Raw genomic sequence first — 27,613 nt, 5'->3', positions numbered from 1 at the left:
TTTTTTTTAAGACAGAAACCTTTCGGCATTGCGAACTTCAACATTAAGATTTTCAAAGTTTGTGTTTTGTTTTTTGTTTTTTTGTTTTTTTTTTCCCTTATTTCAGGAGACCATTTTGCATGAGGTATTTGAAATTCAGGAACATTTTGATTCTTCTTGAAGTGCAGGAAACAGATTGGCTCCCTTAGAAACAAGGGAGAGCCCACCCTTAGGAACTGGCAGACACTTTCCATCGTGGTCAGGAGAGAGAGCCCCACGTCAAAGGTCTTGAAGGTAGTACCTGGATATGCACCAATCAGCAAAACGAAAACGAAAACAAAACAACAACAAAAAAAACAAACCACAAAACAAAAGCAAACCCCCTCCCCCCGACCCACCCACCCCCTCACTCAACTCAAAGGGAGTTGGAACTCCAGTGCAGTAAAGAAAGCTCAGGAAAAGGGTTAAGGTCCGAGGAGTCCATCTAGGAATTAAGAGCAAACCAGGCCTCAGAACCTAACAATCAGGCAGTTTGTCCAAGGGGCCAACTCCATTTTAGTGAGAGGAAGGTGTCCCAGCACAGGCAGAGGACGGAGGCGAGGAGGGGGCCTCGGTCGCCCCCTTCTGGAGGCGTGCAGAGCATTCCACTCCCTGGTGCCTCGTTCTGGCCTTTGAGGCCCAATTGTCAGGGTCAGCTCCCCCGTGGGGGCCGTCCGTGCATCCTGGGAGCAGGAGGCCATCTGACTGCCGGCTCTGAGCCTCAGAACACTTCGCAGTCTTGCCTCCCCTGGGGCGGGGGGAGCGTTGCCAAGTGAAGCTGGGGAGGCAGAGGGTAGCAGGTTCCTGCGGATTTGAAATCCAGGCAACATCCTATGAGAAAGTTCAGCACCAGCTCTTCCTGCCCTTGGCTCCCAGCCCCCTCGGCCCTTTTAGCGTCCTAAGGAGACAGTCCTGCAGTCAGCCACAGAAGCCATTTCATCTTCGGAGGTGTGGGAGAAAGCGGTGTGGTCGGGGTAGAGGGCGCACGTGTCAGAGCGGTCGAAGGGTTCTGTGTGTCCGTCTGGGCCACGGTGGGCTTGGAAACGCCGGCCTCAGATGCCCCGAGGAAGTGAGAGAGAACGTCCCGAAGCCAGCCCTTGGGGACAGCGCTCCGACATCCGAGACTCCTCGGACCTTGGACCCAGGACCCGGGGCCCAGGGCACGCCCAACACCCCCACACCGGCAAACCGGGCGGCCAAGGAGGTCCTGCTCGTGCGGGCCTCCAGCCCCCTCCCCCCTGCCTGCTCCGCTCCAGCTGAAGTCCCAGGTCAGGGAGGAGAGAGGTGTGAGGACGGTGGCATGGGCTGCCCGGACAAAACCGAGGGCACTTTGCAAAGGGAGATGCAAAACAACCAGGAAAACATGCCAGAGGTCACCTCAAGGGCACAAGGCACAAAAAAAGAAAGCGGAAGGAATCGGGCGAACAGTGAAAAGCCCGGACGAGAACCGATTCCCTGATCGGTACGACCCTCGAGTAGCTTATATCGTTAAATAGAGAGGTTGGGGCGGGGAGGGACACAAAACAATACAGCAGCAACACGAATGTAATCTTGGCTTCAGAGACAGTGTGCAGACACTCCTGAGCGGTCGACCCCGCCTTCCCAAGGACAGTCCCTCCAACACCCGAGTGTTTTGCTTCACAGCAGAAAAGTTCTTCAGTGTCTGAGAAGTTACGCTGTTCTGGGTTTTCTTGGATTTGCACTTGGTAAACTCGGAAAGTCTGTAGTTCTGTCCACGCCCGAGAGGAACCACGCAGGTGAAGCCGTCTGGGATTCAGCCTGCAGGTGTCTCCCCCGTGGCGCGTGGACAAGCAGGACTGAGCGCAGGGTCTACATCTCTTCAGAGTTCTGTTGCGAGGTCTCCAGTTTCATCTTCTTCGAGGGGGGCACTCCTTCCAAATCCTTAGGGGAGAAGAAGACAGGATGCGGGTTACCACGCCAGGAAGGCAGGCGAGGCCGGCCGGGAGGAAACGGAGCACCAGCCTCTGTGGTTCGGACTCACAGTTCTGACCCTGCGTCCCCCGTTCACCAAGCCCTGTGTCCCCCGGGCCTGCCTGTCCCCGCCACGGCGGCTTCCCTCTTCCAAGCATGTGCCTCTAAGCGCCCCCGGCCCCTTCCCCACACCAGCCCCGGGCAGGTCTCCCCATTATCAGCCTTCCGGTCTGTCATGAATTGCCAGAGTAATTATCTGTGCATGAGTTCCGAGGGGACCTCTCCAAGTTCGAAGGCCTCGTCCAACCTTGCCCCGTGGTCAGTGGCTCCCCCAATACTCAGCGTTTGGTGAACGCACACACGTGTTACTCTGCGGAAAAGCCCATTAGCTGTGACCACATTCCGAAGCCCCGTGGCCCAGAAAGGTAGGGCACTCAGTCCGGCACCCCGACTTTCCCACACAGGCATCTCTGCCTGACCCATCATCCGAGACCAGCTGATGACTACCCACCCCGACCGGCCCCTCACCAAGTCTGTCTTGACCCCACATGCGCCCAGGATCAAGCTGACAGCACCCCCGTGGCCTCGTTTCCTCCTCCCGCTCCCACACCCCACCTATCAGCAAGTCCCACCAACTCCATCCCCAAATACCCTTGGGCCTGCCCCCCTCCCCTCTGCTCGCAGCCGCGCCCACCCCATCTGCACCTGTACCGCCACCTGCCCAGACAAAGCCACACCCTGCTCCGCGGTCTCCTGACCCAGCTTTCCACACGGTTCAAGAAATACCTAAACAGCAATCATACACAGAACATAAAACCCGAGGATCCTTTCCCACTGCCTCTAGAGCAAAATCCCAACTCCTCAACAGGTTGAGAAGGCCCAGCACCCAGCCCGCGCTTACCTCAGTGCCTTGCCTGCCTGTTCTCTTCCTTGTCTGCTAGGCCCCAGCTACCCTGAACTCCCTTTTGTTCCTCAGGCTTGCTCCTGTCTCCAGGCCCAGCCCAGAAAGCCTGCCCTCATGGCCCTCTTTTTCTCCACCTTCAAATTCCTACTCCTAGCCTGTCTTTCTGCCTACACCAACCCGAAGAATGCTCTACCGTCAGGCCTCCCTCCAGCCTCATGTGGGTTCTTCCGCAGCACGTGTGATGACCTTGTAACCTGCCTATGGCTGCCAAACCCGGCTGTGTCTCTTCCTGCCCCATCCCACGGTGAACCCCATGAAGGCGGGGAGGGACCCCGTCTCCGGCTTACCCTGGGTCCCTAGATTCTGACACAGCGCCCGGCCCCCCCAGTGGGCGCGCAACATATGTTTAAGGGAGCCCCCAGGGCCTGATGTGGGCTGTGTGGGAGTTTCTAGTAACAGACCCCGAGAGCCGGCATCACAAGGAGGCCGAAAGAACTGCTTCTGTGTTCTCCCTGGTTCTCATTCCGAAAGCAACAGAAGCCCGACACAGACGCAACGGGAGAAAGCGGGTACTGCGCCTTCAGAGGACGCTGGGTCCTGTTGGCGAGAAGGTTCTCTGGTGCTGCAGAGTACTGGGATGGGCGAGCGTGGGAGTCGACGAGAAAGGGAAAAGGGAGCGAGAGGGGCGTACGAGCTCAGGACAGTGCAACAGGGGAGAAGAGCCGGAGTTCTGCTCCTCTCAGGAGGCTGGGGTACCTTTTTTTTTTTTTTTAAACACAGAAACGGCCAAATGTCAGTGTCAAGTTGCTTGCGCAGCTGTACGGTATCTTCCACCGTGCTCACGAGCGTAGGCGCTCTGTGGATGAGTATCTGTGTCCGTGTGCCCTGAGAACAGTGGAAGAGGCTCCGTTCCAGGTCTGGGTCCCACGGAAATGGGAGTGGAGGAGGGGGCTTGTGAGAATGAGAGGTCCCTGTACCTTTCAGATATCTGGGGTGGGGCGGGGGGTACTAGATGCCCCCAGGGCACGGATCAAAGGTTCAAGCTAACATTTCTTCCATCGAGTTCAGGAGGCCAGGAGACCCCAGCAGACATCCTGGTTTTATACACTGTACAGGAGGCTCTGATTTTTAATCTAATGGGCTCCAACTGTGCCTGAGGTTCTAGGTCTTGCTTTTCTCATTTCACATCAGGAGGTTATTTCTTTCTGGTCAGTCTGTACCTGGGTCAGCCACACTCTGTATAACAGCTGCATACGGGCCTGTTTGATCCATGACCCCCGGTTAATTCAACCAGTCCCCTTTGAACAGACGTAGGTTGAGGCCTGCTTCCTACCACTGCAAACACACCTTCCATCAACACTCCTTCCGTGTCTTTGGGCCTCTGGAGGCGGGCTCTGCAGAGCCAAGGGGGAGTTAGACCTTAGAGTCCCGGAGGCACGGCCCCCTGCGGGAGGCCTGACTCAAGGCTCTGCACAGCGCAGACCAACTCCTGCCGCAGCCTGGCCCCTTCCAGTCTTTCTGCGGCCACCTCCTGTCACTTTCTCCGGAGGGACCGGACTATACTCTTATTAGTTCAAGTTTCAATGCCTCGGAGTCCCCACTCATCTTAGGTGAGCACAGAAGGTAGACGGTGAAAAACCACAGACACGGCACCTGAGGCATTCCGTGTCCAGCTCCACACCGAATGTGTTCGCCACATTCTCTCATCCCATGTGCCCTGGCCCCAAGACAGTTCTGGGGTCCCAGTCTGGCAGCTGCAGACAGGGAGGCTCGGTTATGCCAAGTGAAGGAGCTGGGATTCGAACTCAGGATGTTTGTTCCTAGCTACTGGCCACCTGCTCCTGCACTGATTCAGACCAGATGCTGACGAAGGGGGTGACCCAGAATGGGGTCCAAGCAAGGGGGTGGTGCGGTCATTTGCAAAATTCCAAAGGACGAGTTATCTGGTGTTCAGGATTCTGAAGACGTATTGTCCCTGCACTGAAGGGAGTTGACTCTGGGGCACTGGAGCAGGCAAGACATTTGTGACAAAGTGACAAAGCCGAGGCTGGGATAAAGGCCGCCTCCTCTTCCTACACCCTGCTCCCTGAGGGTTGATGCCCGGGATCTCACGGCTCCCGCTCATCGAATGCAGGCGAACGCCAGTCTTCCAAGAGGAAAACAACGGAACAAAATAACAAAATACCTTTCAACGTACCCCCGACACCCCAACAGGCTCCCGGCTGATCTGGCTGCCCCTCTGAGACCTTGATCGAGGTACCTGAGAGGCTGCCGACATCTCCGCAGCCAGGCCCGCGTCTCCAGATGGCTGCCGCTCCACTTTCTCTGAACTGTTCACCGAGTTTTCCACTGAAGACTGCGAATTCTGCTCGTCAGAAGCATCTGAGGGGAAGAGAGATGACAGAAGCTGTTTGCAGACACGTGAGATGTGGAGCCAGATGGACCCATTACTAAAAATACCTGGAACTGGGGAGTTTTGTGGCCAGGCGGTCTGCCAGGCCTGCAGCGAGCCGGGGCGCTTGGGAAGCCTCTCTCGGGGCGTTGTCTTAAGCAGCCCTGGGACCCCCAACCCTTGCCTGCACACCCACCACCTGCCATGTGCCCTGAGAGGAAGGACAGCTTAGGGGACGCTCCACGCTTTGTGCCGCGTGCAGCTGGCGCCCTCTGGTGGACACAACGCACCCCGACCATCATGGCTGCTGACTCCTCCCTTTTCCATCCCAGAGCCCCGCGTCCTCCTCCTGGGGAGCCCGGAGAGGTAAACTGCCCCTTTGTAGACATTTCTCTTAATAACATGGGTATTTTCCTGATCGTCAGAGCCATGACTGACGATTGCACGGAAACAGAAAACACAGGAACAAATAAAGTTAAAATCACTGATTATCTTACCCCACCCACAACTACCATCCCACTAACATTTCGGAGGATTTATTTCCTAACATCTCAGAGGATTTATTTTCATCTCTCCAGATGTTTCCTCCCCTCTACGTGCATATAATTCTCTGCTCTCCCCAAATAGAGATCACACAGAATTTTGGAAAGCATTTTCACGTCTTTTAAAATTCTCTAAACACAAGAGTGGACAAGATGGCTGCACGGCTTCCAACAAGCAATCACTTATTTATGAATCCTGTTTTGCCAGTCAGTTGGGCCATTTCTTATGCATCGGTCTCCCTGCTCTCCTCCCCAGCACAGTCCTCTAGCAGAAGGAGGCCACGGGCCACAGCTGTCCGTATGAGGCCGTGCGGCTGTGGGCGAGGAGGCAGCCGTGTTTGTACCTGACGCTTATTTTGGGCACTAAGCGCAGAGCTCACAGTGGGAGCAGTGACATCTTGCCCAGGGCCCCACTCTGTTTGCACTTGAGGCCCCAACAACACCCGTCACCCTGATTTTTTCAAAGGGCACTAGAAGACTCAGGAATGCCTCACTTTCTGGGGTTCCTGAGGCAGAAAAGAAAAAAAAAATCTATCTATCTATCTATCTATCTATCTATCTCCAGGCTTAAGTTTTAAAGCGAGCAAGCAATACAGAGAGATGGGAACCAAGTCAGCAGCACCCCATGGCCTGAAGCCAGTGGGGAGCAGAGGGCTGGGGAGCAGGGCAGGAAGGAGGTGTATGAGCTCCCTCTCCCAAGGAGGCTGACCTCCCAGCATGTCCATCCCAGGTGAGCTGCTCTTAACACATATTCTGACTCCCCAAACCACAGCAGCCCTGATATCCTGAGGGCAGCACTCAGAAACCCACCACCCTGCCAGGGCCTGAGCTGGGTGTTCCTGCTGCCACAGGGAGGCTCAGGGGTCCGCCCTCTCCAGGGCTAGGCTCTGCCTACAACATGCTACCTGGGAGGACCTAGGGTTTAGAGATAGACCTGAGTTCCCTTCATGTGACTCCTCTGCAGCTTGTTTCCTCTGGGAGGCCTACAAGTCATCACGGTTGACAATAGCCACCCTGTGGAGTTTCGGTGAGGACTTAAAAGGAATGACAGGGGAAGTACTCAAGGAACAAAATAACCCCAGGGGGGACTACCTGTACCTAGGACATAGGACCACACTCCCTATAAACCCAGAAGTTCTTTAATATTTTGTTTTACCTTTTTAAAAATTTATGTACTTAAGGAATTTCTATACCCCGTGTGTGGGGTTCCAACTCACGACCCCGAGATCCGGAGTCACACAGTCTACTGACCAGTCCAGCCAGGTGCCTCTATTAGGTTAAGTTAAACACAGAATCCCTGTATAAGCCAGCTCCTCCACCATCAGGGAGAGACCCAAAAGAACAGGAAATATGTTCTCACACTAATATTTGTACACCAGTGTTCACGGCAGTGCTATTCCTAAGAGCCAAAAGATGGAAACAGCCCAAATGTAAATTAACAAATGCTCAAACAACAAAACGTGGTACGGGCACAGTCCACACAGTGCAGTATTACAGAGTCACAGATAGGAAGGAGGGAGCAGCACCTGCTATCATGCGGAGGAACCCCGAAAACATGATCCCGAGCGAAAGAAGCCAGACACAAAAGGCCACATACTATACACCCACTTCTATGAAACACCCAGAACAGGCAAAGCCATACAGATAGAAAACAGACAGGCAGATGCCGGGGTTTGGGGGAAGGGGAAAGGGGGAAGTGACAGTTTATGGGCACAGAGTTTCCTTTGGGGGTGATGGAAATGTTTTGGAACCAGACAGAGGTGAATTCCATCTCAATTTTTTAAAAAAGGAAGAAATCCACGTTAATGTTACATTCTAGCTCATAATGGATGTCTGCTTTAGCAAACTTTGAATTGTTTTTGCCCTCCTTTGGCTACCCTTCTCTGCCCTACAGTGAGCTCTGCAGGCTGGACACGGAGGCTTGGAAATCATGGCCAACCACCCAGAGAGTCATGCTGACCCCCGGCCCGGCCGAGAGCTCAGCGGGAACTGGCCTTAAAGCTCACGGAGCACGCAAGGGCTCGGTGCAGGGGCCGGATTCTCCTAGCGCTGGTGCTGGAACTCACCCAGGGGAAATTATTTTCCTAGGGCCTAAATTTAGTCCAGCAAGTTAGGACATTATGTCATTCCCTGAACTCACTCAGCAGTAAACAAGTTCAAAGCAAGGTCAACAGCTGGTGACTAACCCACCCTGTCCCGCAAGCCGCACTGCCCCACCTGGGAGGCCTTCACGCCTTTCCCGTGGGGCCTCCCCAACGGCGGCGGGCACCCCCTCCCTCAAGCAATGCTGCGCAACTGTGCGGACCCAGTGACCTGGTCGCCAAAAGAGGACCCTGGTGTGGTTCCTGCATGGACCGGTAAAGCTTTTGGTGGTGGAGGGGGGCAGGGAGGAGAGCGGGGGCGGGGGGGGTCATATTTACCAAAATGGTTCTGGAAACAGCGACCCCCAAGAAGCAATTTCTGCAGTTGCGCTTTAACTGGCTGTTAGGGCGAAGGAGATGCAGCCCGAGGGAGAAGGCACGCAGGACGGGGAAGGAGCCGGGATGTGTACACACCTGGCTCGGCAGGTGTGGTGACCTCCCCTAGCTCACATCGGACTCAGGCCTGGATGAACACTTCTGCTTCCTTCCTGCCCCGCTCCCGTCTGGGACTGATGCAGGAGGCAACTTTCGTTTGCCTCATTTTATAAATAAGGAAACAGGAAAGCTCGCAGGAGGTGACGCCACCAGCCCAAGGCCACACGGCCAGCAAGCGTCAGCCCAGATGTGACAGCTTGTTCTGTCCCTGGTCCTAGCCCCCTGGTTCCACCACCCACTGCCTGCAGAGCCCCAAGAGCAGGACGGCACTGGGGGCCCTTGTGGGGACAGGAGAGGACGCTCACCCAGAAGGCCCTCATCCAACCTTCTCCTACAGCGGCTCCCCATGGACGACAATTCTGCACCTCGGGGGGCACATTTGGTAGCGTCCAAAAATATTTCTGTGTCACACCGGGGCGGGGGTGGGGCTCGCTCCCAGCTGCTGGTGGGGAGAACCCAGGGAGGCCTCTCTACGCCCCGCCACACACAGTACGGCCCCACAGGCGAGACCCTCCGGCCCCGAAGGCCCAGCCGCACCGAGGCCAAGAAGCTCTGCCGGCCACGTCTCTGGAGGAAAACGGTGGGGTACACCCCACCTGCAACCGCCTCACCTCTGACTAAGCACACAGTCCCTCCACCTGCAGCGCCAGCGCACCTGAGTGCAGATAAAAAGAGGCGTGGACGAGACTCACTGCAGGGTCACGTGTGTGGAGAAAAGATGGAAAAAGCCGAAATGATCGTCAGGGTGGGGACTGTTTAAATAAATGACGACCCGTTCCTGCCCCTGAAGAGTACGAACCTGGTAAAGAGAGTGAGACAAACCTTACGTCCCAACACGAAGCAATCTCCATGGTGACTGTTAAGGGAAGTATTCTAAAAAAAGGAGGTTATACTCTCATCTAGATCCTTCTAGGTGCGCAGACTACCTCTAGGACCGCCGCACTAGGCTTGACAGCGGTTCCCTGGGGGTGGGGACGGGGGACACTCGAGGCTCTGGCTTGGGGGCCGTCCGGTCTATGTCCTAGCACCTGAGCTGTTCCCCATGTGTGGGGTCACCCGCACCCTAGCCTGCCCCTCCCCCAGGCCTACCTGGCACACAAGCCGCTTTCCGCATCCGGCTCAGCAAGGGGGTGCTGCACTGAGCACCTGAGACGCTCACACCTGGCTGGCTCGCCCCCTTCCCCACACGTCCCCAGGCACTGCCCCTGGTCCCTTGTGCCTGCACTGTTCATTCCCCGCCCATCCCTGCTCAGCCTTGAAGCCCAGATCAGCCAGCACCTCCCCCTTCTCCTACAGTCTCTCATGGCACTGCCCACAAACACAAAAGCCCCCTTTGGGGCCAGGCAGTACCATGAAGGTGTCACCAGGGCTGCTCAAGCCTCAGACCCAGGTAAGGGGAAAAAAAAAACCCTGAAGGAATAGTCTGTTCCTCAGAGAAATACAGTTTCCCCCAACCTCTCAGGCTTTTGCTTGTCCACTTTTGATAGAGAAACATGTTTAAAAAACAAAGCAATTTTTCCTTTAAATAAGTAATAAGGGAGCGCCTGAGGGGCTTGGTCGGTTAAGAGACTGCCTTCTGCTCGGGTCCTGGGATCGAGAGAGCCTAGACAACCTCCAACCTGCTCAGGGGGGACCCTGCTGCTCCCTCTGCCTCTCCCCTTGCCTGCCGCTCCCCCTGCTTGTGCTTTCTCTCACTAATAAATAAAATCTTTAAAAAAATAAATATGGGGTTATGGACGTTGGGGAGGGTATGTGCTACGGTGAGGGCTGTGAAGTGTGTAAGCCTGGCGATTCACAGACCTGTACCCCTGGGGATAAAAATATATGTTTATAAAAAATTTAAAAAAATAAAAATAAAAATAAAAATAAAAATAAATAAATAAATAAATAAATAAATGAGTAATAAGGGAAGCAACAGTGATCGCGGAGTGACACAGGGCCAGGACTCTCGGGCCTTGGTGTCAGATGGACAACAGGGAGCGGCAGGGAGTGCGGCAGTCAGCAGATGTCCGGCCGCTCACCCTCCCCAGAAGCCACATCTCTGCTTCAACCAGTTGCCGCTCCCTGGAAAAGCAGAGCCGGTATTGCCCGATCTTCTGATTTTCTCAAGACAAGGTGGAAATCAATCTTATTTTAAGTGCAATTGTTTAAAGTTTTGACATCCAATTCAAATTAAAAATAAAAACTGCACCAGGCCCGTGGCCACAGCCACACGCCCTGTGCTGGATCTGGTCTGTGACCCCTGGGGTTCCAGCTGATGCCACAGCACAGAGAGGCCTTCCTCCCATGAAGACCCGTCCCAGTCCCTCCCCAAGCACAGGGAAGCCTGGACTCCAGGCCAGCCGTCATCCCCGCCGGGTAAGTGGCCCAGCAGCCCGACCTCATGCTCAGCCTGGCTGTGTGCAGGCATCCCCCACACCACTGGCTTCTTCCTCCTCCTCCCTTCACAGATGCTGGCAAGGCCATCCCCCCAGATGCTAGGGGTCACCCTCTAGTCCCCGCTCAGGCCAGGTGCCACCTGCCAACACATCCTCTGCCTCGGAACCTTCAAAATACACCTCGATATCAGCAAGAACTAGGGGCCCGTCTTCTCAGGTCTAATGACGGTACTTGTGATGATGTAAGAAGACATTCTTATTTCTAAGAGACGTGTGCTGATGTGTTCAGGGACAAAATGTTGTAAGATCTATAGTCACCCTCAAATGCCCCCCCTCTACAAATATTTACAGACAAAGCAAAACAAACAAATGCCAAATTCAGCTGACATACGTGGGAGAGTACCCTATTCATTTTTCTGTACGTTTCAAAATTTTCTTTTTCAAGAATCCAGAGATCTCAAAATAGACAAAAATAAACCAACACAATACAGATCCGGTGCATATATGTCTTCCACAACCAGACTGCTTCTTACCACCTCGTCTGCTCCCACCCCGGACACACCAGCCTTAGCCCTACTATGCGTTCTCAATCAGAGCATCCAAAGCAGTCCTCCAGACCATGGCAGTCAATCCCAATGGTTCCTGCCTCCCTTGACACAGAATTAAGGGTCTGTTTAGTGACGTAAGAGCCACCCACACTCAAGGTCTGGCCTCTTCTGACCTCATCTCACTTTGTGAACCCCTCATCCGCCCTTCCCTAGCCACTGAGAGCACTCCCGCCTCAGGGCCTTTGTACTGCCCATTCCCTCCCCCCACAGTGTTTTTCTCCCCCTTTTCCATAGGGTTTGCTCCCTTACCTAATTTTAGCCTAATCTGTTTTAATGTCACCTTCTCAGTGAGGCCTTCCCTGGCCGCCCTATTTAAAATGGAAACACTCCCCATAATTCACCAAGACTCTCCATTCCTCTTTCTTATTACAGTTTACCATGGAACTTATCTTCCCAACACTAGATTGTAGGATTTTTAAATTGCTCCATAAGAAGATGAGCTAGTCTAGGCATTATCCTTCTTCTACTGTGACCTTTTAGGGTGTCAGCATGTGGCAGGACCTCACAGACACCTGTCAACCAATTGCACGGAGGCCCAGCCCCTGCAGGCATGTACCTTCGGTCCCAGGAAGCTCCTTCCCATCGGCCTGGGCCTCGTCTGCCTTGGCGTCAGTGCCTTCGCTGGGCACGGCTGAGTTGGGCTCTGGAGCAGGGCTTGAGTTACTGCTGTTCTCCTGTTTGATCGGGGAGGCGTCTGCTATGGAGCTCTGGTTGCTGTTATCATCTGCACGGGGAGGGGGGGTGGGGGTGGGGAGAGAACCAGAGGCTGAAATCCCACAGCTACTGAGGAAGGGGGGTTGGGGGCCCAGCCTCCCCAAACCTCTCTGCCAGCAGCCCCACGGGACCCTCTCCCAGGGAAGGAGACACATCCCCGCCCTCCAGACCTTGGAGATGAGCCACCAGGGGCCATTCCACAGGTCCTGCAAGGAGAAAGCTTCTGGGAGTCTGCCTGAATGCCCCCCACTGGCTCAGCCCTGGGTGGGGGGGCAGCAGCGACACACAGTGGCCTCCCACATTTCAAGTCTTCAGGGGACATCTGAGGCCTCATTCTGGGTGAAGAAGCCAGATTTGTCCATGAGACAGCATTGCCAAGAACACCGCACTGCTCTGATCGAGCATCTAGACCACCTTCCACTTGATACAAAATAAAAGGGGGAGAGAACATGTGAACGGAAAGTAGGATACTATTCCACAGGACAGTCGGCCCAGGCTCTTTAAGTCAGAACCATTAAAGGAAAGGGGGGGGAGGGCAGAAGGAAGAGAGAAGCAGGGAATATTATTATGAAGAAATTTAAGAGAATTAACAGCTAAATTAAGGACATGTGAAAATTATTTCTGTTCTATTTTGAAAGTGCCAGCTTATAAGGGACATTTTGGAACAACCAGGGAATCTGAATATAGTCTAGGATTTAGAAGATACAAGGGAATAACAGTTACTTTTAGTAGGAGTGAAAACAGCACGGTGGGTGTATAGAAATGTCATTTATTAGTGACGCGTGCCGAAGGGTTTAGCTGTGGACTTAAAACACAACGCAGGGAAACTTACTTTAAAACCGTTCCACCCAGGCTGCCTACAACTGTCAGAATTCCCTGAACCGAACACTCGAGAGCTGTACTGTTTTTTTACATAAATTGCATTTCAATTAAAAAACTTAACCCATTAAAAAAAAAAGATGAGGCAAACATGGCGTGTGAGTGAAAACCCAGGGCGTATGAAGTTCATCCCACTAGTCTTCCCACTGCTCTCAATTACGAGATTTTTCACAACACAGAGAGAAAAAGAGAAGTAATTGGAGCCACGCCTTCGTGGTTGAGCTGGTGGCAGGGCTGGGGGTCCAGGGGGCACATAGTGCCCAGCGCTGGACCCCGTCTTCAGCACAGAGAGTCATGTGAGGTTGTATACACCCAAGTGGTGATTTCAGAAGTATCACCACCCTGCTTTTCTGGGCCACACTGCACACCTGGGACCAAGGCCACTTTTGTGAAACAGAGAACGAGGAGGAGACACGGAACAGCAGGCCCACATGTCCTGGGCTCTACTGCCTGCTGGCACCTGGGCAAAAACAGCCACAGTCACCTGCTTCATCCTCCCGACAGCCTGCTGGGTGGGTGTGGTCACCTCCCTCGTTTCCAGAGGGGGACACTGAGGCTCTGAGCAGCAGAACCCCTTGCTCAAGCAGCTCTGCTCAAATCCAGATTCAATCTGCCAAGGAGGCGTCAGGCAGTCGCATGGCCCCGGCCAGGGAACCGCACCTTATTCTAAGTGTACTAGTTACACGGAAGATCCTCTTGTGAATCCTGGGACTTAAGAAAAAAAAAAGTGGGGCACCGGGATGGCTCAGTGGGTTAAGCCTCTGCCTTCGGCTCACGTCATGATCTCAGGGTCCTGGGATCCAGCCTCGTGTTGGGCTCTCTGCTTAGCGGGGAGCCTGCTTCCCTCTCTGCCTGTGTCTGCCTACTTGTGATCTGTCAAATAAATAAAATTTAAAAAAAAAAAAAAAAAAGTGCACTCTCCTGATTTGCCTTTTAAGAAAATCTAAACTTCCTTCCTACACCAAACTATGTGTGCATGTGTGTAAAAGGCAGAGGCCTGACCCACAGGTCCCAGCACCGAGTTATGTTAATTAATGACAACAAGTACTAATGTTTAACGAGTAAGTTGCTGGAGCCTAACCTGGTCACCTGGTAACCACATGACCCTGGTATTTCAGTCAACGTCAGTAGAATCTCAAGACTCGAAAAAGGTGGCTACAGACGCCCTCTGCCCCACTGGGAGCCTTCCCGATAATCCTGTCCAGGCCCTCATCTTTCCTTGCCTCTCCTGGCCATCCATGCCCGGCGGCTGGATGAGGGTCTTGGCCGCACACATGTGCTAAAATGTAAGGATACTGAGAAGAGGAGCGAGGGTCCTGGGCTAGCGGCCACACACTTGGATTCAGCCTCCAAAGGACCTCAGGGCCAGCGCTGGCATCCGCGAGCTTCCTAACCTGGGGCGGCCACCTCCCCGAGCCCTCATTTCCTCATCTGCACAATGGGGCTTGTTTTTAGGATGAAATGAGGTAAGGCATGAAATGCGCTTAGCAAGATGCTTGGTGCATTGTGACAGCTCCTAAATGTCAGCTACTAACATGCCAAGGGCTTCGAGGGGGTTTTCTTACGGAATACGCACAGGGACCTTATGAAGTGGGCACTGCCATTCCGGCTGGGCAGAGTGAAACCAGAGCTGACGGTTACATGTTAAGGAACTACCCAGGATCACACAGCCGGAGTGGGGGGTGGCCTAGGGAGCCAGATGTGAACCCAGGTGGGATTTCATCCTCTGCTCTAAAAGGCCCTCCCCTGTGAGCCAGGCAGGGATCTTCTCAATCCCAAAGAGTGGGGATCTAAGCACTGCAGGGGCGGGGGGTGGGGGCAGATTACATCCCAGCTCCAACACCTGGTTCAATTGTGTTCCATGTTTCAAATGTGACTGTATGGTCAGTGAGGGGCTTTCTTGACACGTGAGCTATCAGCAAGACCCCTCCGTGCTTTCTGAGGCCGGCCCAGCAATAGGCAAGACTGTGACTATTTTCCAGACGGCTCCGTCTGGGCAAATGGGAAAGTTCCCTGGCACTCCCTCCCCAGAGCAAGACAGCCCTGGAACCAGAGGGGCAGAAACACGATCAAACCAAGATTCCTTTTTGATGTACTTATTTATCTAATACCACCGTGCTGTACAGAAGGCCTGGGTGGTCAAAAGGAAAAAGACGTTGAAACTGGGATCAAGAAATGGGAAGGGGGTGCCTACGTGGCTCAGTCGGTTGGGTGTCTGCCTTCAGCTCAGGTCATGGTCCTGGGGTCCTGGGATCGAGCCCCGTGTTGGGCTCCCAGCTCAGCCTGGAGTGATCACAGCTTCCTGTAGGAACAGCTAAAGCTGCCTGGAGGGGAACACACTCCCCGAGTTTCTAGGTCTGATTTCTCAAGGCATGGCAGAAATGCAGATATCCTCATTTATAAATATCGGAAACTCAATGTTACAGAAATTTCTTGTTTGACTCTCTCATGTCAGAAGTCGGGGAGCAGTCTTCCTTGTGGGGCGGTGGGGCGATAACCGGGGGATGCCCAGGCCCATTTCCATTTTGACCTGGGCCGGTTACATGGGTGTATGGAGTTTGTATACCTATCATGAAGCCAGTGCCCTTACGATGTGTGCCTGTCCTCTCCGTTAGCAAGGTAAAACGGGAACTCAGTGTGAGCCATGTCAAAACCACAGACTGGCTATGGCAGGCCTCCAGCCTGGATTCCATCAGCGGGACACTGGTTAGGACTTTTGAAATAAAACAGCAAAGGAAGGTAGGATGTCATTGTGGAAGTCAGATCCCTGGGTTCCACAGTGATTAACGGGATGTGGAAATTCAGTCTGGAGTTTCCCAGCAGCCAAAGTGAAATAGGAAATGGAAAACAGCATCATTTTTACAGCAGGTCAGGCCTAGGAGGGAAAAACATCGTAGACCCACAAAATGTTCCTGAGCGCACAAAGGGCTGATAGGTCACCCCCGTGAGGGTTGTGTCACTGGGCTCCTTAAGGTCTGGTTTTATGTCTCTGGCTTGGTTTACGTTTCTTGGCTTGCTGTGCTGGGAACAGCTTCTCCTCCGCTGAGCCTTCCCCTGGGTACCGAGGCCTCCCAGTGCTGCCCAGCCCTCCTACCCTTGCCTGGAATGTGAACAAACCTGCTAGTGAGAACAAAAACCGCGTGCTGTGCCACAGCCCAGGGCCTGGCAGGAGAGCTCACCGTGCATGTCCATCATTCCCGGGGAGGAGCTGTTCTCCGGCGTGGTCACCTCGGAGCCACACTTCTCATCTTTGCCCTTCTTCTTGTTCTTGTTCTTCTGGAGGAGAAAACGGAGCAGAAACCGAGTCACCACCTTGTGTGTGCATGTGTGAGCGAGCCCCCGGGGGGTGACAGGAATATTTTATTTAGCCGGTTCACCTTGGAGCCTGCAAGTCTCCCGAGGGCTCTCCTTGGCCTGCCTTTGAATGTGTCCCATTAGGGGCCTCACCTGCAGAAGGGAGGATTCTGGGGCTGGGCATAAACCTGCCGTGGGTGGGGGAGCGGCACCAGCAGGCTTGCAAACAGGTACAGTGATGCCAGGTGAGGGACAGAGAAGACACGGGTCACACACTCCCACTACCTACAGGCCCTGTGGCTGCTTTCTCAAAGACCAGTCAGCTGACTCCTAGCACCACACTGGAAAGCCAGTCGAGGAGGGAAATCCCAAGGAGGAGGGATGGCGAAGAGGATGCTTTTGTGTATGGTTCAATTTGGTTTTTTGTTTTGTTCTTATAAATGGAACAGAATCGTGTTGGAAATGACCTATGTCCGCTGCTAAGACTCGTTAAATTACAGCACATCCTTGCCATGTAACGTAATGCAGTAATTACTGAGAATAAGACAGCAGTTTGTGTACCAATATGGAATGATCTACAGAAACATCAGCATATTAGAACATCTCAGTTATTTCGAGGATGTACAGAAAGAAGGTGTGGAACACGGGAAGGGAAGGCCACTATTCACGGAAAGGAAAGGACACTTGAGTGTCTGTCCACATGTGTTTGCGGGCACTCTCTGGAAGGATGAACAAATGCTGGTCATCTCCAGGGAAAGGAGCTGGGAGGCGTGGGGGCGCACACAGGACGGGAAGCAGATTTACAAGAAGATGTACATACATAGGTACGTATATTTTTGTATCTGAAAAAAGTAGCATTTGAAGAGGACGTACACCTCTGGAGCTGGAGAGTCAATGGGTAGATTCCAGGAGCGCGGCGTTGGTGGGGCAGTGACTGCTAGCAGGTGTGAGGTTTTCTTTTTGGGGCAGTAAAAATGTTCTGGAATTACAGCAGTGATGGCTAGAGGACAGTGAACATACTGACACCGACGTGTATACCTTAAAAGAGTGAATTTTGTGGCATGTGCGTTGTCTTCAGTGGAAAAAAAATGTTTTTAAAGTAACGTTTGAATTTTGTAAATTGCTTTCCCTACTTAAAAGAAAAAAACTGGGGCGCCTGGGTGGTTCAGTGGTTAAGCATCTGCCTTCAGCTTGGGTCATGGGTCTCAGGGTCCTGGGATGGAGCTCCGCATCCCAGGCTCCCTGCTCAGTGGAGAGCCTGCTTCTCCCTCTGGCTCTGCCCCTCCCACCGGCTTGCGCTCTCTCACTCTCTTTCCCTCTCTCAAATAAATAAATAAATAAATAAAATCTTAAAAAAAAAAAAAAAAAAGGAAAGAAAAGAACTTGCAAGAGTTATGAAGGGGAAAAAAAAATGGTGCAACCATGTTGTAATTGGGTGTTTAGAAAAATGAGAAGCTACCCCCACCCCACAATTCGGATTCCTGGCCACAGCCACCAGATTCCAACTCGGATGTCTGGGGTGGGGTCCAGGGACCTGCATTTTTCCTCTGTTCCCAGGGGGATCAGATGCTCAGCCAGGGGTGGGGCCCATAGCCCTAAAGGGAAAGGGGGTGAGGGAAACACCATATTGTACATCATGGAGGCTCAGAGACAATGGCAAATTAGCATTTTTCCAAGCTCCGTGGGCTCCGCAGCCCTGGGTTAAGTTCTCCACATTTGATGTGCTGCCTTCACACTGCTGCAGAAACCCCAGAAACTGGCTGATGCTGCTCCAAGGTGTAGAAGAGGGAACTAGGGCCCAGCAAGTTGGGGTCACCTGTCTGACGTCACAGGTTAATGGGGGGGGGGGACACCTGTCTTCTACCTCTTTGCCCAGCCTGCAGCTGCCCTGACCTTCCCGGCAGCCCACATATTACACTTTCTCCTTGATCGCAATCCATTTTGGCACTTTCCTGATGTCTGCTTCATGCTATTCTATAATTATCTTTCCAACGAGATTATAAATTCCTTGAGAGCAGGGACCATGTCTTCTCAAACGCAACCATCGTTTATACAACACCTAATGATATGCAAGGCGCAGACAGGGCCAGAGCCGAGAGCTGTCTTCGAGGAGCTGGCTGCACTCTGCTCTCCCCTCCGGGGCGGCCAGCTCCAGCCAGAGCGACAGGCTAGGTCTCGGGGCCTCGAGGAACGCAGCCCTAGTGGCTGCAGGAGCCCAGGCCGGAACCAGAAAGGAGGACAAACACAGACGTCCTCAGCCTAGCATGGAGCTTGTGATCACAGGGTCAAGAACGGAGCCTCGGTCCTGCCTGGAGACCGGAGATGGGTCACGGAAGGTGGCGGTGGGGAAGCTTGGCCTCGCCCTTATGGCTCCCCGGAAACCCCCCGATCATGACCACAACCCCCCAGGAGCAGATGGAACCGGCCGTCCAAGCAGGTCAGCGTGAGCCATCTTCCTGGGGGAGAGGATGGCTTGCACAAACAGGGAAGGCACTCTGGGCAGGACAGCCCCTGCCAAGGTCTGCAGGCGGGCCCACTCTGGATGCTGACTGGAAATAAGAGCTGACCTGGGGTATTTGGGGGTAAAATGGCCCAGAAGCCCTGAAGCTGAAACACTACCCACGATGTGGGGTAGCAGTGGCCGCGTCCCCGCCGGAGAGCAGGCCTGGCTGCTGAAGCTCCCTCCAGTGGTCATGGCCCCCTTTTCCCCCACCCCAGGGTCCCAGCAGGGGCTGTGATCCTGAGCACCAAACCCTCTCACTCTGGGGTCTCCAGCAGCTCCAGCCAACGGAAGGCTCTCCACCAACAAAGGGAGCGCGCACTCTGGAGTCAAACGGAACCGACAATTGCTGTGTGATTCTGGGGAAGTGGCTCATCTCTCTGAGCCTGTGCCCTCACTTGTACAAAGGGGAAAAAGAGTCAACCCGACAGACAGTCGGGGCTCGGGAGCAGGGGCGTAACAGGGATGGGGGAGGGTCTGCTCGTCTGTGTGCCTGCTACACCCAAACCGCAGTATCCAGGGCCCCAGGAAGGGGACGGCTGGGCACTAAGGCATGTCCCCACTGGCAAGCTCTAGGGCTCTCCACCCAGAAGAGACGACTTGCAGGGGACATGTCCCAGCTCCCTGAGGGCCAAACTCTGGGGCTGGACTATGAGTGGGGCGGAGAACCCAGGTCAGCTGGCTCCTTCTGCTTCCCAGGGCGTGTTGGCCCCAGAGCAGCGGTGGACAGCACCTTCCACCTGTGCTACAGGGAGCACGGATGGCTGGCCCCACCCCAGGCGTTTGGCCCACATACTCACATCATCCACCTTTGGCTCTGTCACAGGAACCCACTTGTAGATTCGCAGGGATGTGTCCCCCACAGTCACCCACTTCTTCTCCCTGTAGATGAGGAAGAGCTCGTTACCAGGGTGTTTCTGGGGCAGAATCCTGTGTACCCCTCGCAGGGCACATGGGCCATATTGCCAAGGAACAGCTCTGACACGGGGGCTGCTCAGCTTGGGGTTGAGGGAAGGTGCTCCGGATCACTCCAGATCTAGTAGCGGGGCTGCTGGGATGTCACTCACCAACCCACACCTCAGTCTCCCCATCTGTTAGACCACAGAGGGTCATCAGTCTTTGGGCCACCATGAAGATGATAGGAGACAGCATGTGGGAAAAGCCTCTCCATTCCTTGAAGGATGTGCCTGGCGAGACTGGGGGGGACAGAGGGGCTGCCATCAAAGAGGGTTCTTCTGAATCAAGGGAACTGGGCCCCGGGGCCCTCCGGCTTTGGTGCCTCACACCACTGCCAACTCCATGGCCACCGGGCCACCACAGCCCTTGGGGCAGCAGATAGGGCTTTAGGCCAGCAGGGCATTTCCTTCTCGGGGCTGGGGGGGGAGGGGCCTTCACCAAGGGCACGCAGGGGCTCACCCTGTCCTCCCTGCAAGGCCTCTGAGGTCAGAGGAAGGAAGGCAGGAGAAAACAGCATGAGTAACCACCCTGTGTTCTCCGAGGCAAATGCCACTTGGAGCAGCTGGCAAGAGGGGGTGGGCAAGGGCAAACCTGGATGTCCAGTGGCCTTGGCCCCAAGGGCGGTCCCCAGGCCTCAACAGGGATGCACAGCCCAGACTATGGACAGCAGCCACTCAGAAGGATGCTCTGAGACCCCATATCCCAACTCTAAGACAGGCATGTGTTTCTGGGTCTTCCCTCCTAATACCCATATCTGCACACTGGCCCTGACCCTACCCCTACCCCAGCCTAAGCTCCTGGGGGACCGCATCCAGGGATCCCCGCTACTAGAATAAAGTTTATGGGGAGAAAAATCACAAGCCAGGAGAAGGAAACAGGGTGACTGGTTTTCATTAAGGATAATAATTAACATCCTCTCCTCCTCACTACCGTGCTTCAAGCCACCATCATTCCCTAGATTCCTGCCACAGCCTCCAAACGTTGGTCCTGGACCCCTGCAGTCGACAAGTCAGGTCATATCCCTTCCTGCCCCTAACACTGGGAATGAGAGCCCGAGGCTGTGCACCTGACAATATCGAGGCCCAGAGGAATCACCCAGAAGGAAGGCTGGGCCTTCAAACCAAGCAATTTGGGCTCTAGGGTCCCAGTTCCAGGCACCAGGCTCTGCCATCTCAGAAATGGGAGATCACAAAGAATCTCTTGTGGCTGCTTGATTCAAGGGACCCACAGTGGGATGTCGGGGCCAGATGCACACCTAGGACAGGTGATAGAGCCGCCAGAAGCCCCCAACAAGTTTAGTGACAAGGATTCCTCCAGAACCGAGATTTACATGTCACAAGAGCACCTCTGTGAGCTGCCAGGCACCTGACCACCTTCCCTCCAGGGGTGGATGGCTTTCACGGGTTGGTGGGACACGTTACAGCCACCTGGCACCCCTTTCCAACAGGGGGTTCGGGGCACCCAAGCAAACTCGAAACCAGCTAACCCAACCTACAGAAACCTCCATGCCCCAAACTGTGCTTGTTCAGATCCTACTCCCGACCAGAGGAAGCTACAGTCTGGCTTTTACTTATTTTAGGACTATTTCTCTTGTCTTCTATGTGCTAAGCTCCCATATACACTTGCTCTAATCTTTCCATAACCTTGTGTGGCAGGAACAGTCACCCTCCCCATTTTACAGATAAGGAAACCGAGGCAAAGAAGGTGAAGCCATCCTCCCCAGGGCCCCTATTCAAAGTCTCCACACCACACTGCTCAAGGAGCAGCTTCTCCTACTCCCACCCCTGCCCCCTTTTAGTCCAGAAAGAATTAAGTGAAGGCACGTATCTATCTAAGTCTCCACCCACCCATCTCCCACATCTTGGAGGCAGGATGGACAACCCATACCCGTGTCCTTCCCCACCTTCATTCTGAATAATCAGAAGGCACCTGGAAGGGACAGGAGTGTTCCAAGGAACAACCTTGGTGACAAAGCAACAACCATAATAGCCATTGTGTGCTGAAGGCCAACATCTGCTAAGTGCCTTATTTACAATAAAGCCCTCTTGTCCAAAGACTGCCCAATAAGCCTACTGTCACACCACTTTATGGGTGGGAAACAAGAGGTCCAGAGAGGTTATGTAACTAGTTCATGGTCACACAGCTAGTCCAAGGCAGAATGAGGACTGGACATGGGCCCTGACCTAGAGCCCACTCTCTGCTACTCTGTCCCCTATGAAAAACTAAGAAATCATTCCACAGAGCACATCAGTTACAGAAGCTGGACAAAGATACATAAATTGCTAGCATCCTACGTAAATGGCCAAAGGCACTCACTACTCACAATCCCTCAACGGGCTTCCCCAGGCTAGGGCCCCAGCAGGTCAGCAAATCTGAGGTTTGGTTGTGTTAAAAACAAAAACAAAAACAAAAGTAATTGGCTTGCAAAACACAGGACAAGTCTCAAGGCAGAAAGTGTGCCAGATCTGGGCTCTGCCGCCAGCAGGTGCGCCAAGATGAAGCCTCAAGCTGCACGTGCTTCCCAGAGTGGCTGACGGTCTGCAACCCATGGGCGGACGGCAGCCGGGTTCTCGCACCTCCCTTTGACCCAGTTGGTGACCCTTCAGCCTGAGTCCCCCCGGTTCACCCCAAGGATTAGAAACCTTTCTTCATTTGCATTTCTACCGGACACTGAGGGGCTCTAGGACATAGGGAAAGGCACTTGAGAACCCCACCTCTGCCCAGCAGCCATGCAGGAAGACAAGGCCCTGGGACACGGGCAGTAAGTCAGAGAAAGCACCAGGGAGGACAAGAAGGGATTCATAGACATGACCAGTGGGTTCTGGGTGTCTCCTTAAGCTGGCAGCTCCCTGGCAAACAACACACACAAGGGCTCAGGGAAATGGCAGAGTTCCTGCTAGTTCCCCAAACCCATCATCCCAGAACACACGCTGCCCTGGCTCTCAAAGACGGGATTCAGCGGTACTTACTACTTTACAGCTGGGAGGGCAAACAAGGGGCCCACAGGTATGTCTGGCCTGCATATTAGTTTTTTTTAACATTTGAATCAATTGCCAAACTTTAAGAAGAAAAAACGAAGACCCCACATAAAAACCCAGATTCTTAACGACTCTCACAAAGGCAGTGCCATGGCCACGAGGGGCCCACATGTGTGAGGAGTCAGGGCTCTCTCAGAGCCCCCAGCACTCACCGGGTCATTTGAGGCACCGGGCCCAGATTCACCACAGCCAGCAGGCCACACCCCTCACTGTGCCCCAAAGTGGCCTGAGGGCACACCGTTAGGGCTCCTGCCCTGCCTCTCCACCCCTGCCCCCCCAGTAACCAACCAGGCTCAGGCTCAGGTACCGCTCTCTTCCCCTCCAGACCTGGGCTCCTGGACAAAGGGCAAATGGGGGTCCTAGCTGTAGCAATAAAGCCCCAACAGCCCCCCCCAGCATAGGCTCCCATATAAACCGTAAACACCCATCACAGATTTTCCAGGCCATGGTCAATTTCTAATGTTTCCCTGGTTCCAGGTTCAAGGGCTAGCCAAGGAGACCATCTTAGGGTCACCATCCAAGGGGGCCCACTGACTCCTTCAGAGACACTATGAAACCCTCACTCTGTATTCACTTCCCATGGCTAGACCGTGACACCTGAGGAAGCCTTGTCTATGGCTGGGGTCGTCTTAATTAGGCCCAGGCTCACTTGACCTGCCCTATGTCTGGCGAGAGCATACCCCCAAACGTAAAGGGGTGAGGCCCTAAACACGGTACAACTTCCTCCTCCCTCTAGAACGGGTGGGAAGTCTCCAGGGAGCAGGCCTCTCTCCTTTAGGAAGTCACCGAGGGACCCTTCAGACCGAGGGCCCAGGAGTCCCAGGCCTAAGCCTACTTTGTGGCTCAATCCTTTGTCTCCCACCCAATGACCCTCCTCCCCTGCTCTTCTCCACCCACACTGGGCCCCTAACCCTGGCCCAGTTTCCCAAAAACGGGCCCACCATTTTGTTGTTCTTCCAGCCATCTTGTGGCTGCCTCACAGCCTACCAGCCTGCCTTGCTGGGACAGCAGACAAGGGAGGAAAAACGGCTGGCATTTAGGGATGGGGTGGTCACGGCTGACTGCCGGCTTTTTCTGGGGACAAGGGAAGGGAAGGGTTGCCAGAGGGGAGATTTTTAGGGGTCCCCAGAGCTGAGAAGAAATACTACGCTAGACCCACAGGATAAATGGTATGCCAGACTCCTCTGTCCTCTGGATAAAATACAAGATGCTGAGTTAAATTTGAATTTCAGATCTGTCACAGTTTAGTGTAAGTATGTCCCAAATATTGCATGGGACATACTTATACTAAAATTTATACATATATATCACTTATTTTTTAAAAAGTTATTTCACTGTTTATCTGAAATTCAAATTTAACTGGGTGTCCTGTAATTTTATTAGCTAAATCTGGCAACCTGATGCCCCCGCCACTAGTGAAATGCATGGTTGGTGGCCACACAGTTAATAAACAACCCAAAGCCTCAAGGACTGACTGGAAGGCCTAGTCTAAAAGTACAGTGAAAGTGAGATCTGGCTTCTGGGAGCTGGGGAAACCCTGAAAATGAGGCAAAGTCTTTTTTGCTTAAAAAGGGCAGGAAAATGGGGTGCCTGGGTGGCTCAGAGGGTTAAGCCTCTGCCTTCGGCTCAGGTCATGATCTCAGGGTCCTGGGTTCGAGCCCTGTGTCAGGCTCTCTGCTTAGCGGGGAGCCTGCTTCCCCATCTCTCTGCCTGCCTCTCTGCCTACTTGTGATCTCTGTCAAATATATAAATAAAATCTTTTTTAAAAAGGGGGAGCAGGGAAAAAACCCAGCAAAACACACACTTTATGGCACCCACCTTACAATAAGGACACCCTTAGTGACTGCTCCTGTTTGCAGGAACAGGTGCTTTGGGGGACGTGGTCTTGTTCTAGGAGGGAGAAAGCAGCCCCAGACCCACGGCTGCCATTGTGAACAAAGTTCTGCAGTTTGCCCAAGGTCACAGCAAGGAAGTGAACTGGAAGCCCAGCCCTGAGATCCTGAAGCCTGAGGTCTTTATCATGACCTGTTTCCTAAAACACAGGGAGGGAGGAAAACCCTTCCCCCAAACCTGGGCCAGGCCAGAGGGGGCCTCCAGGCTGCCTGTTCTGCCACCGCCAGGGTAGAGCTCCAAAACTCCATCTGGCCTCCCTGCAAAGCAGCTGGCAGACTGGCCTCAGAGAGGCAGCTGTCAGGGTGCCACAGCCTCCGTCCTGCTGGGAACCTGGAGCAGAAGGCCCCACATGCCTCTCAGAACAGAGAAAGGCAGCTTGCCCCTGGCCGGTTTCTCACCTCCAGGCCTTGACAGAAGGGTCTCGGGCCCAGACACTGGTTCTTTTTTCACCCCCACACTAAGGCAGGGGACGACCCCAGCCTTCCCTCTGGGAATCCCACCGGAGAGAGGACTGCAGGCTTGTTTTCCTGTGTGTGTTTTGGCCCAGCAGCTGTTTCTGCCATTTTTAAATGGCTCCAGTTGGACAGCCCCCCGGAGCTCCCACAGCCCCGAAAACTCGGATAGCAACTTTGGAAGGCCTCTCCTTCTCACGGTTCTGAAAATTCTTTGTCCCACTGGAGCCAAACCCAGCCCTTGGCCGGGCATCCGGCCATCCGCAGACAGCCCTTTCCATAGGAGGCCGGGAAGCACGTGGACTTTATTGATTTTCCTCTTGCCTTTTTTGTTGGGTTTGACTCAGAAAGGACAGCTAACTTGTGACACGGCTAGGCTGCAGGCTTACCCCCAGCGGTTTTTAGAGACCAAGGCGTTACTCAAGAAATAGCTCCCCTAAACACAAACATACCCCACCAGGGGCCTGCCCCGTTTTTTTTAGTCTTTAAATAAAAGGGTCAGGACGAGCCCGCTGGGGCTGACACTCCAGATCGTTGCGGCTGCTCCTCTCCCTCCCTGACCCTGGTGAAGCCGTGGGAAAAAAAATAATAATAATAAAGTTGAAATCAAGGTGCCGGGAGTTTTCAACAAGTCTGCCCCAACCTGGCGATGTGCTCGCGCCTGGGGCCTGGCCCGCGGGCCGATTCGGAGCCAGACCCCGACGAGGCGGCGAACGCATTTAGTCCTATTAATTACAACAAGGCCACGCCGGACAGACTCCAGCGTGAGCTCGAAGAACACGCACCGCCGGCCCCGAATCTCCTCTCCCCAGCGCAGAGAACAAAAACAACGGCTCTCTCGGCAAAACAAACACGAGCTGCTGCTTTGGGAAAGGCAGACTCGGCCGCGGACCGGTTTCTGGCCAAAAAGATTCGCTCGCCGACCCCCGCGCGCGGGCGCCGGCGGGGCAGGACGGGCTGGGCGGGGGTGCCGGGCGCCCCGGGCCCGCGGCCGCCCCGGCGCTTCCTCCTCGCGCTCGCCCCCATCTTTCTTCCTCGCCGAGAGCCCTCGCTCCAGGCAGCCCAAAGCGCTAAATTTAAACGGCTCGCGCTCTGCAAACTCCGCAGACTCGAGGGCGCCGGGCCTGGGAGGCGGGGAGCTAGCTAGCGAGCGAGCGAGCGAGCGAGCCAGCCAGCCAGCCAGCCAGCCGCGGAGGGAGGCGGGAGGGAGGCCCGGCGCGGGCAGGGGCGCGGGGGCCGGCGCAGCGCCGCCCGGGGCGCGCGGGGAGGAGACGGAGACGGCGGCGGCCCGCTCGGTGCCTGCACAATGGAGCTCGCGCTCTCCCCTCCGCCGCCGGCATCGCGGCCCCGGCGCGCGGGAAGCCGCTTTCATGTGACTTGCACAAAACGAAATGGCTTCTGGGGCCGGCCCCGAGCCCCCCTCCCGGGAGCCGAGCGCCGCGGCGGGGCCGGCCCGCCGCTCCGCCGCCCGGCCCCGGGGCGCCCCGCCGCCTCCAGGCTGCCGCCGCCGCCACCGCGCCAGGTGGGCGACAGGCGCGAGCGCACCTGGGCAGCGGCCGCGGCCCCCGCCTCGCGCAGGTGACCCGGCTCGCGCGCCGCCCGCCGCTCCAACTCCCGGGCCCGCGGCCGGCCCGCGGCGCGGCGCCCGCCGGCTTTTTGTATGTGCTCCGGGGGTCTGGGGCGGCCGCGGCGCCAGGCGGGCGGGCGAGCGAGCGAGCAGGCGCCTCCGCTTACCATTTGCGCACTTTCTCGATAGCCGCCATGACCCTCTTGATATCATCTTTGGCGCGGCTCCTGGTCTCGGCTCGAACCGACCTGCCCGACATGGTTCTGGCGGGGAGAGAGAGGCTGGGGGAGCGCGCCCGCCGGGTCCTGCTCGCGCTCCGCGGCGGCCACACTCGCGCCCGCCCGCCCGCTCACTCACTCACACACTCACACACACACTCTCTCACACACTCACACACACTCACACACATACACACAAAGCCGGAGCCGCCGCGCGCCTGGGGCCCAGTGCGCAAGCGCCGGGCGCCAGCTGCACCGAGCAGGGGGAGCAGCGCCGCCGCGGCCGCCAGCAGTGCGGCCTCCGGGCGCCGCCGGCCAGCGCCGCGGGCCTCCCCCGCCCGCCCAGCTAGGCGCCCGCGACCCCCCGCTCCCCGGGGGGTTGGGGGGGCGGCCGGCGACCCCCGGCTCCCGGCGCGCGGGTGGGGGTGGGGGGCGGCGGGGCGCGGGGACACTCACTCGGAGGCCGCAGGTGGCGCGGGGTCCCCCGGGGATGGGGCGCCGGCGGGGCGGCCGTGGAGGGGGCGCATTCCTCGGGAGCCAGCTCGGCTGCTGGTCCGCTGCCCCGGGTGTGTGGCAGCGGGTGCAATAATGCAAGTTTCCTGTGGGGCTCCCTACTTCTCGGAGTTGAAGGCGGCGATTCGGGATGCGAAGTGCTCTTGGAAAGAGTTAGGAAGCACGGATCTCTGCTGGCCCTCTGCCCTGTGCAAACACGCGAGCTAGGACGTCGCTTGTCTTTCCCTCGTCCTTTTGG

General features: G+C 55.2%; 1 protein-coding gene across 2 annotated transcripts; it reads right to left on the bottom strand.

Annotated features, from left to right (window-relative positions):
* Nucleotides 1-27,026, bottom strand: BCL7A (BAF chromatin remodeling complex subunit BCL7A). Of its 2 annotated transcripts, none has more exons than XM_032876354.1 (6): nt 26,812-27,026; nt 19,538-19,619; nt 16,123-16,219; nt 11,907-12,074; nt 5,052-5,236; nt 1-1,920 (listed from the first exon to the last, which is right to left on the bottom strand). In XM_032876354.1, exons 1-6 carry the CDS (start codon nt 26,901-26,903, stop codon nt 1,849-1,851), a joined length of 696 nt encoding a protein of 231 aa, XP_032732245.1. In that variant the 5' UTR covers nt 26,904-27,026; the 3' UTR covers nt 1-1,848. The 2 variants fall into 2 exon arrangements, with proteins under 2 accessions (XP_032732245.1, XP_032732246.1); XM_032876355.1 differs by having other exon boundaries at nt 5,115-5,236; nt 26,812-27,022.
* Nucleotides 27,027-27,613: the final 587 nt, after the last annotated feature.

The sequence above is a fragment of the Lontra canadensis genome, unplaced genomic scaffold, assembly GCF_010015895.1.
Source record: "Lontra canadensis isolate GAN:19392208 unplaced genomic scaffold, GSC_riverotter_1.0 scaffold58, whole genome shotgun sequence".
Lineage (NCBI taxonomy): Eukaryota > Metazoa > Chordata > Mammalia > Carnivora > Mustelidae > Lontra > Lontra canadensis.
This window is presented reverse-complemented; position numbering and strand designations above follow the sequence as displayed.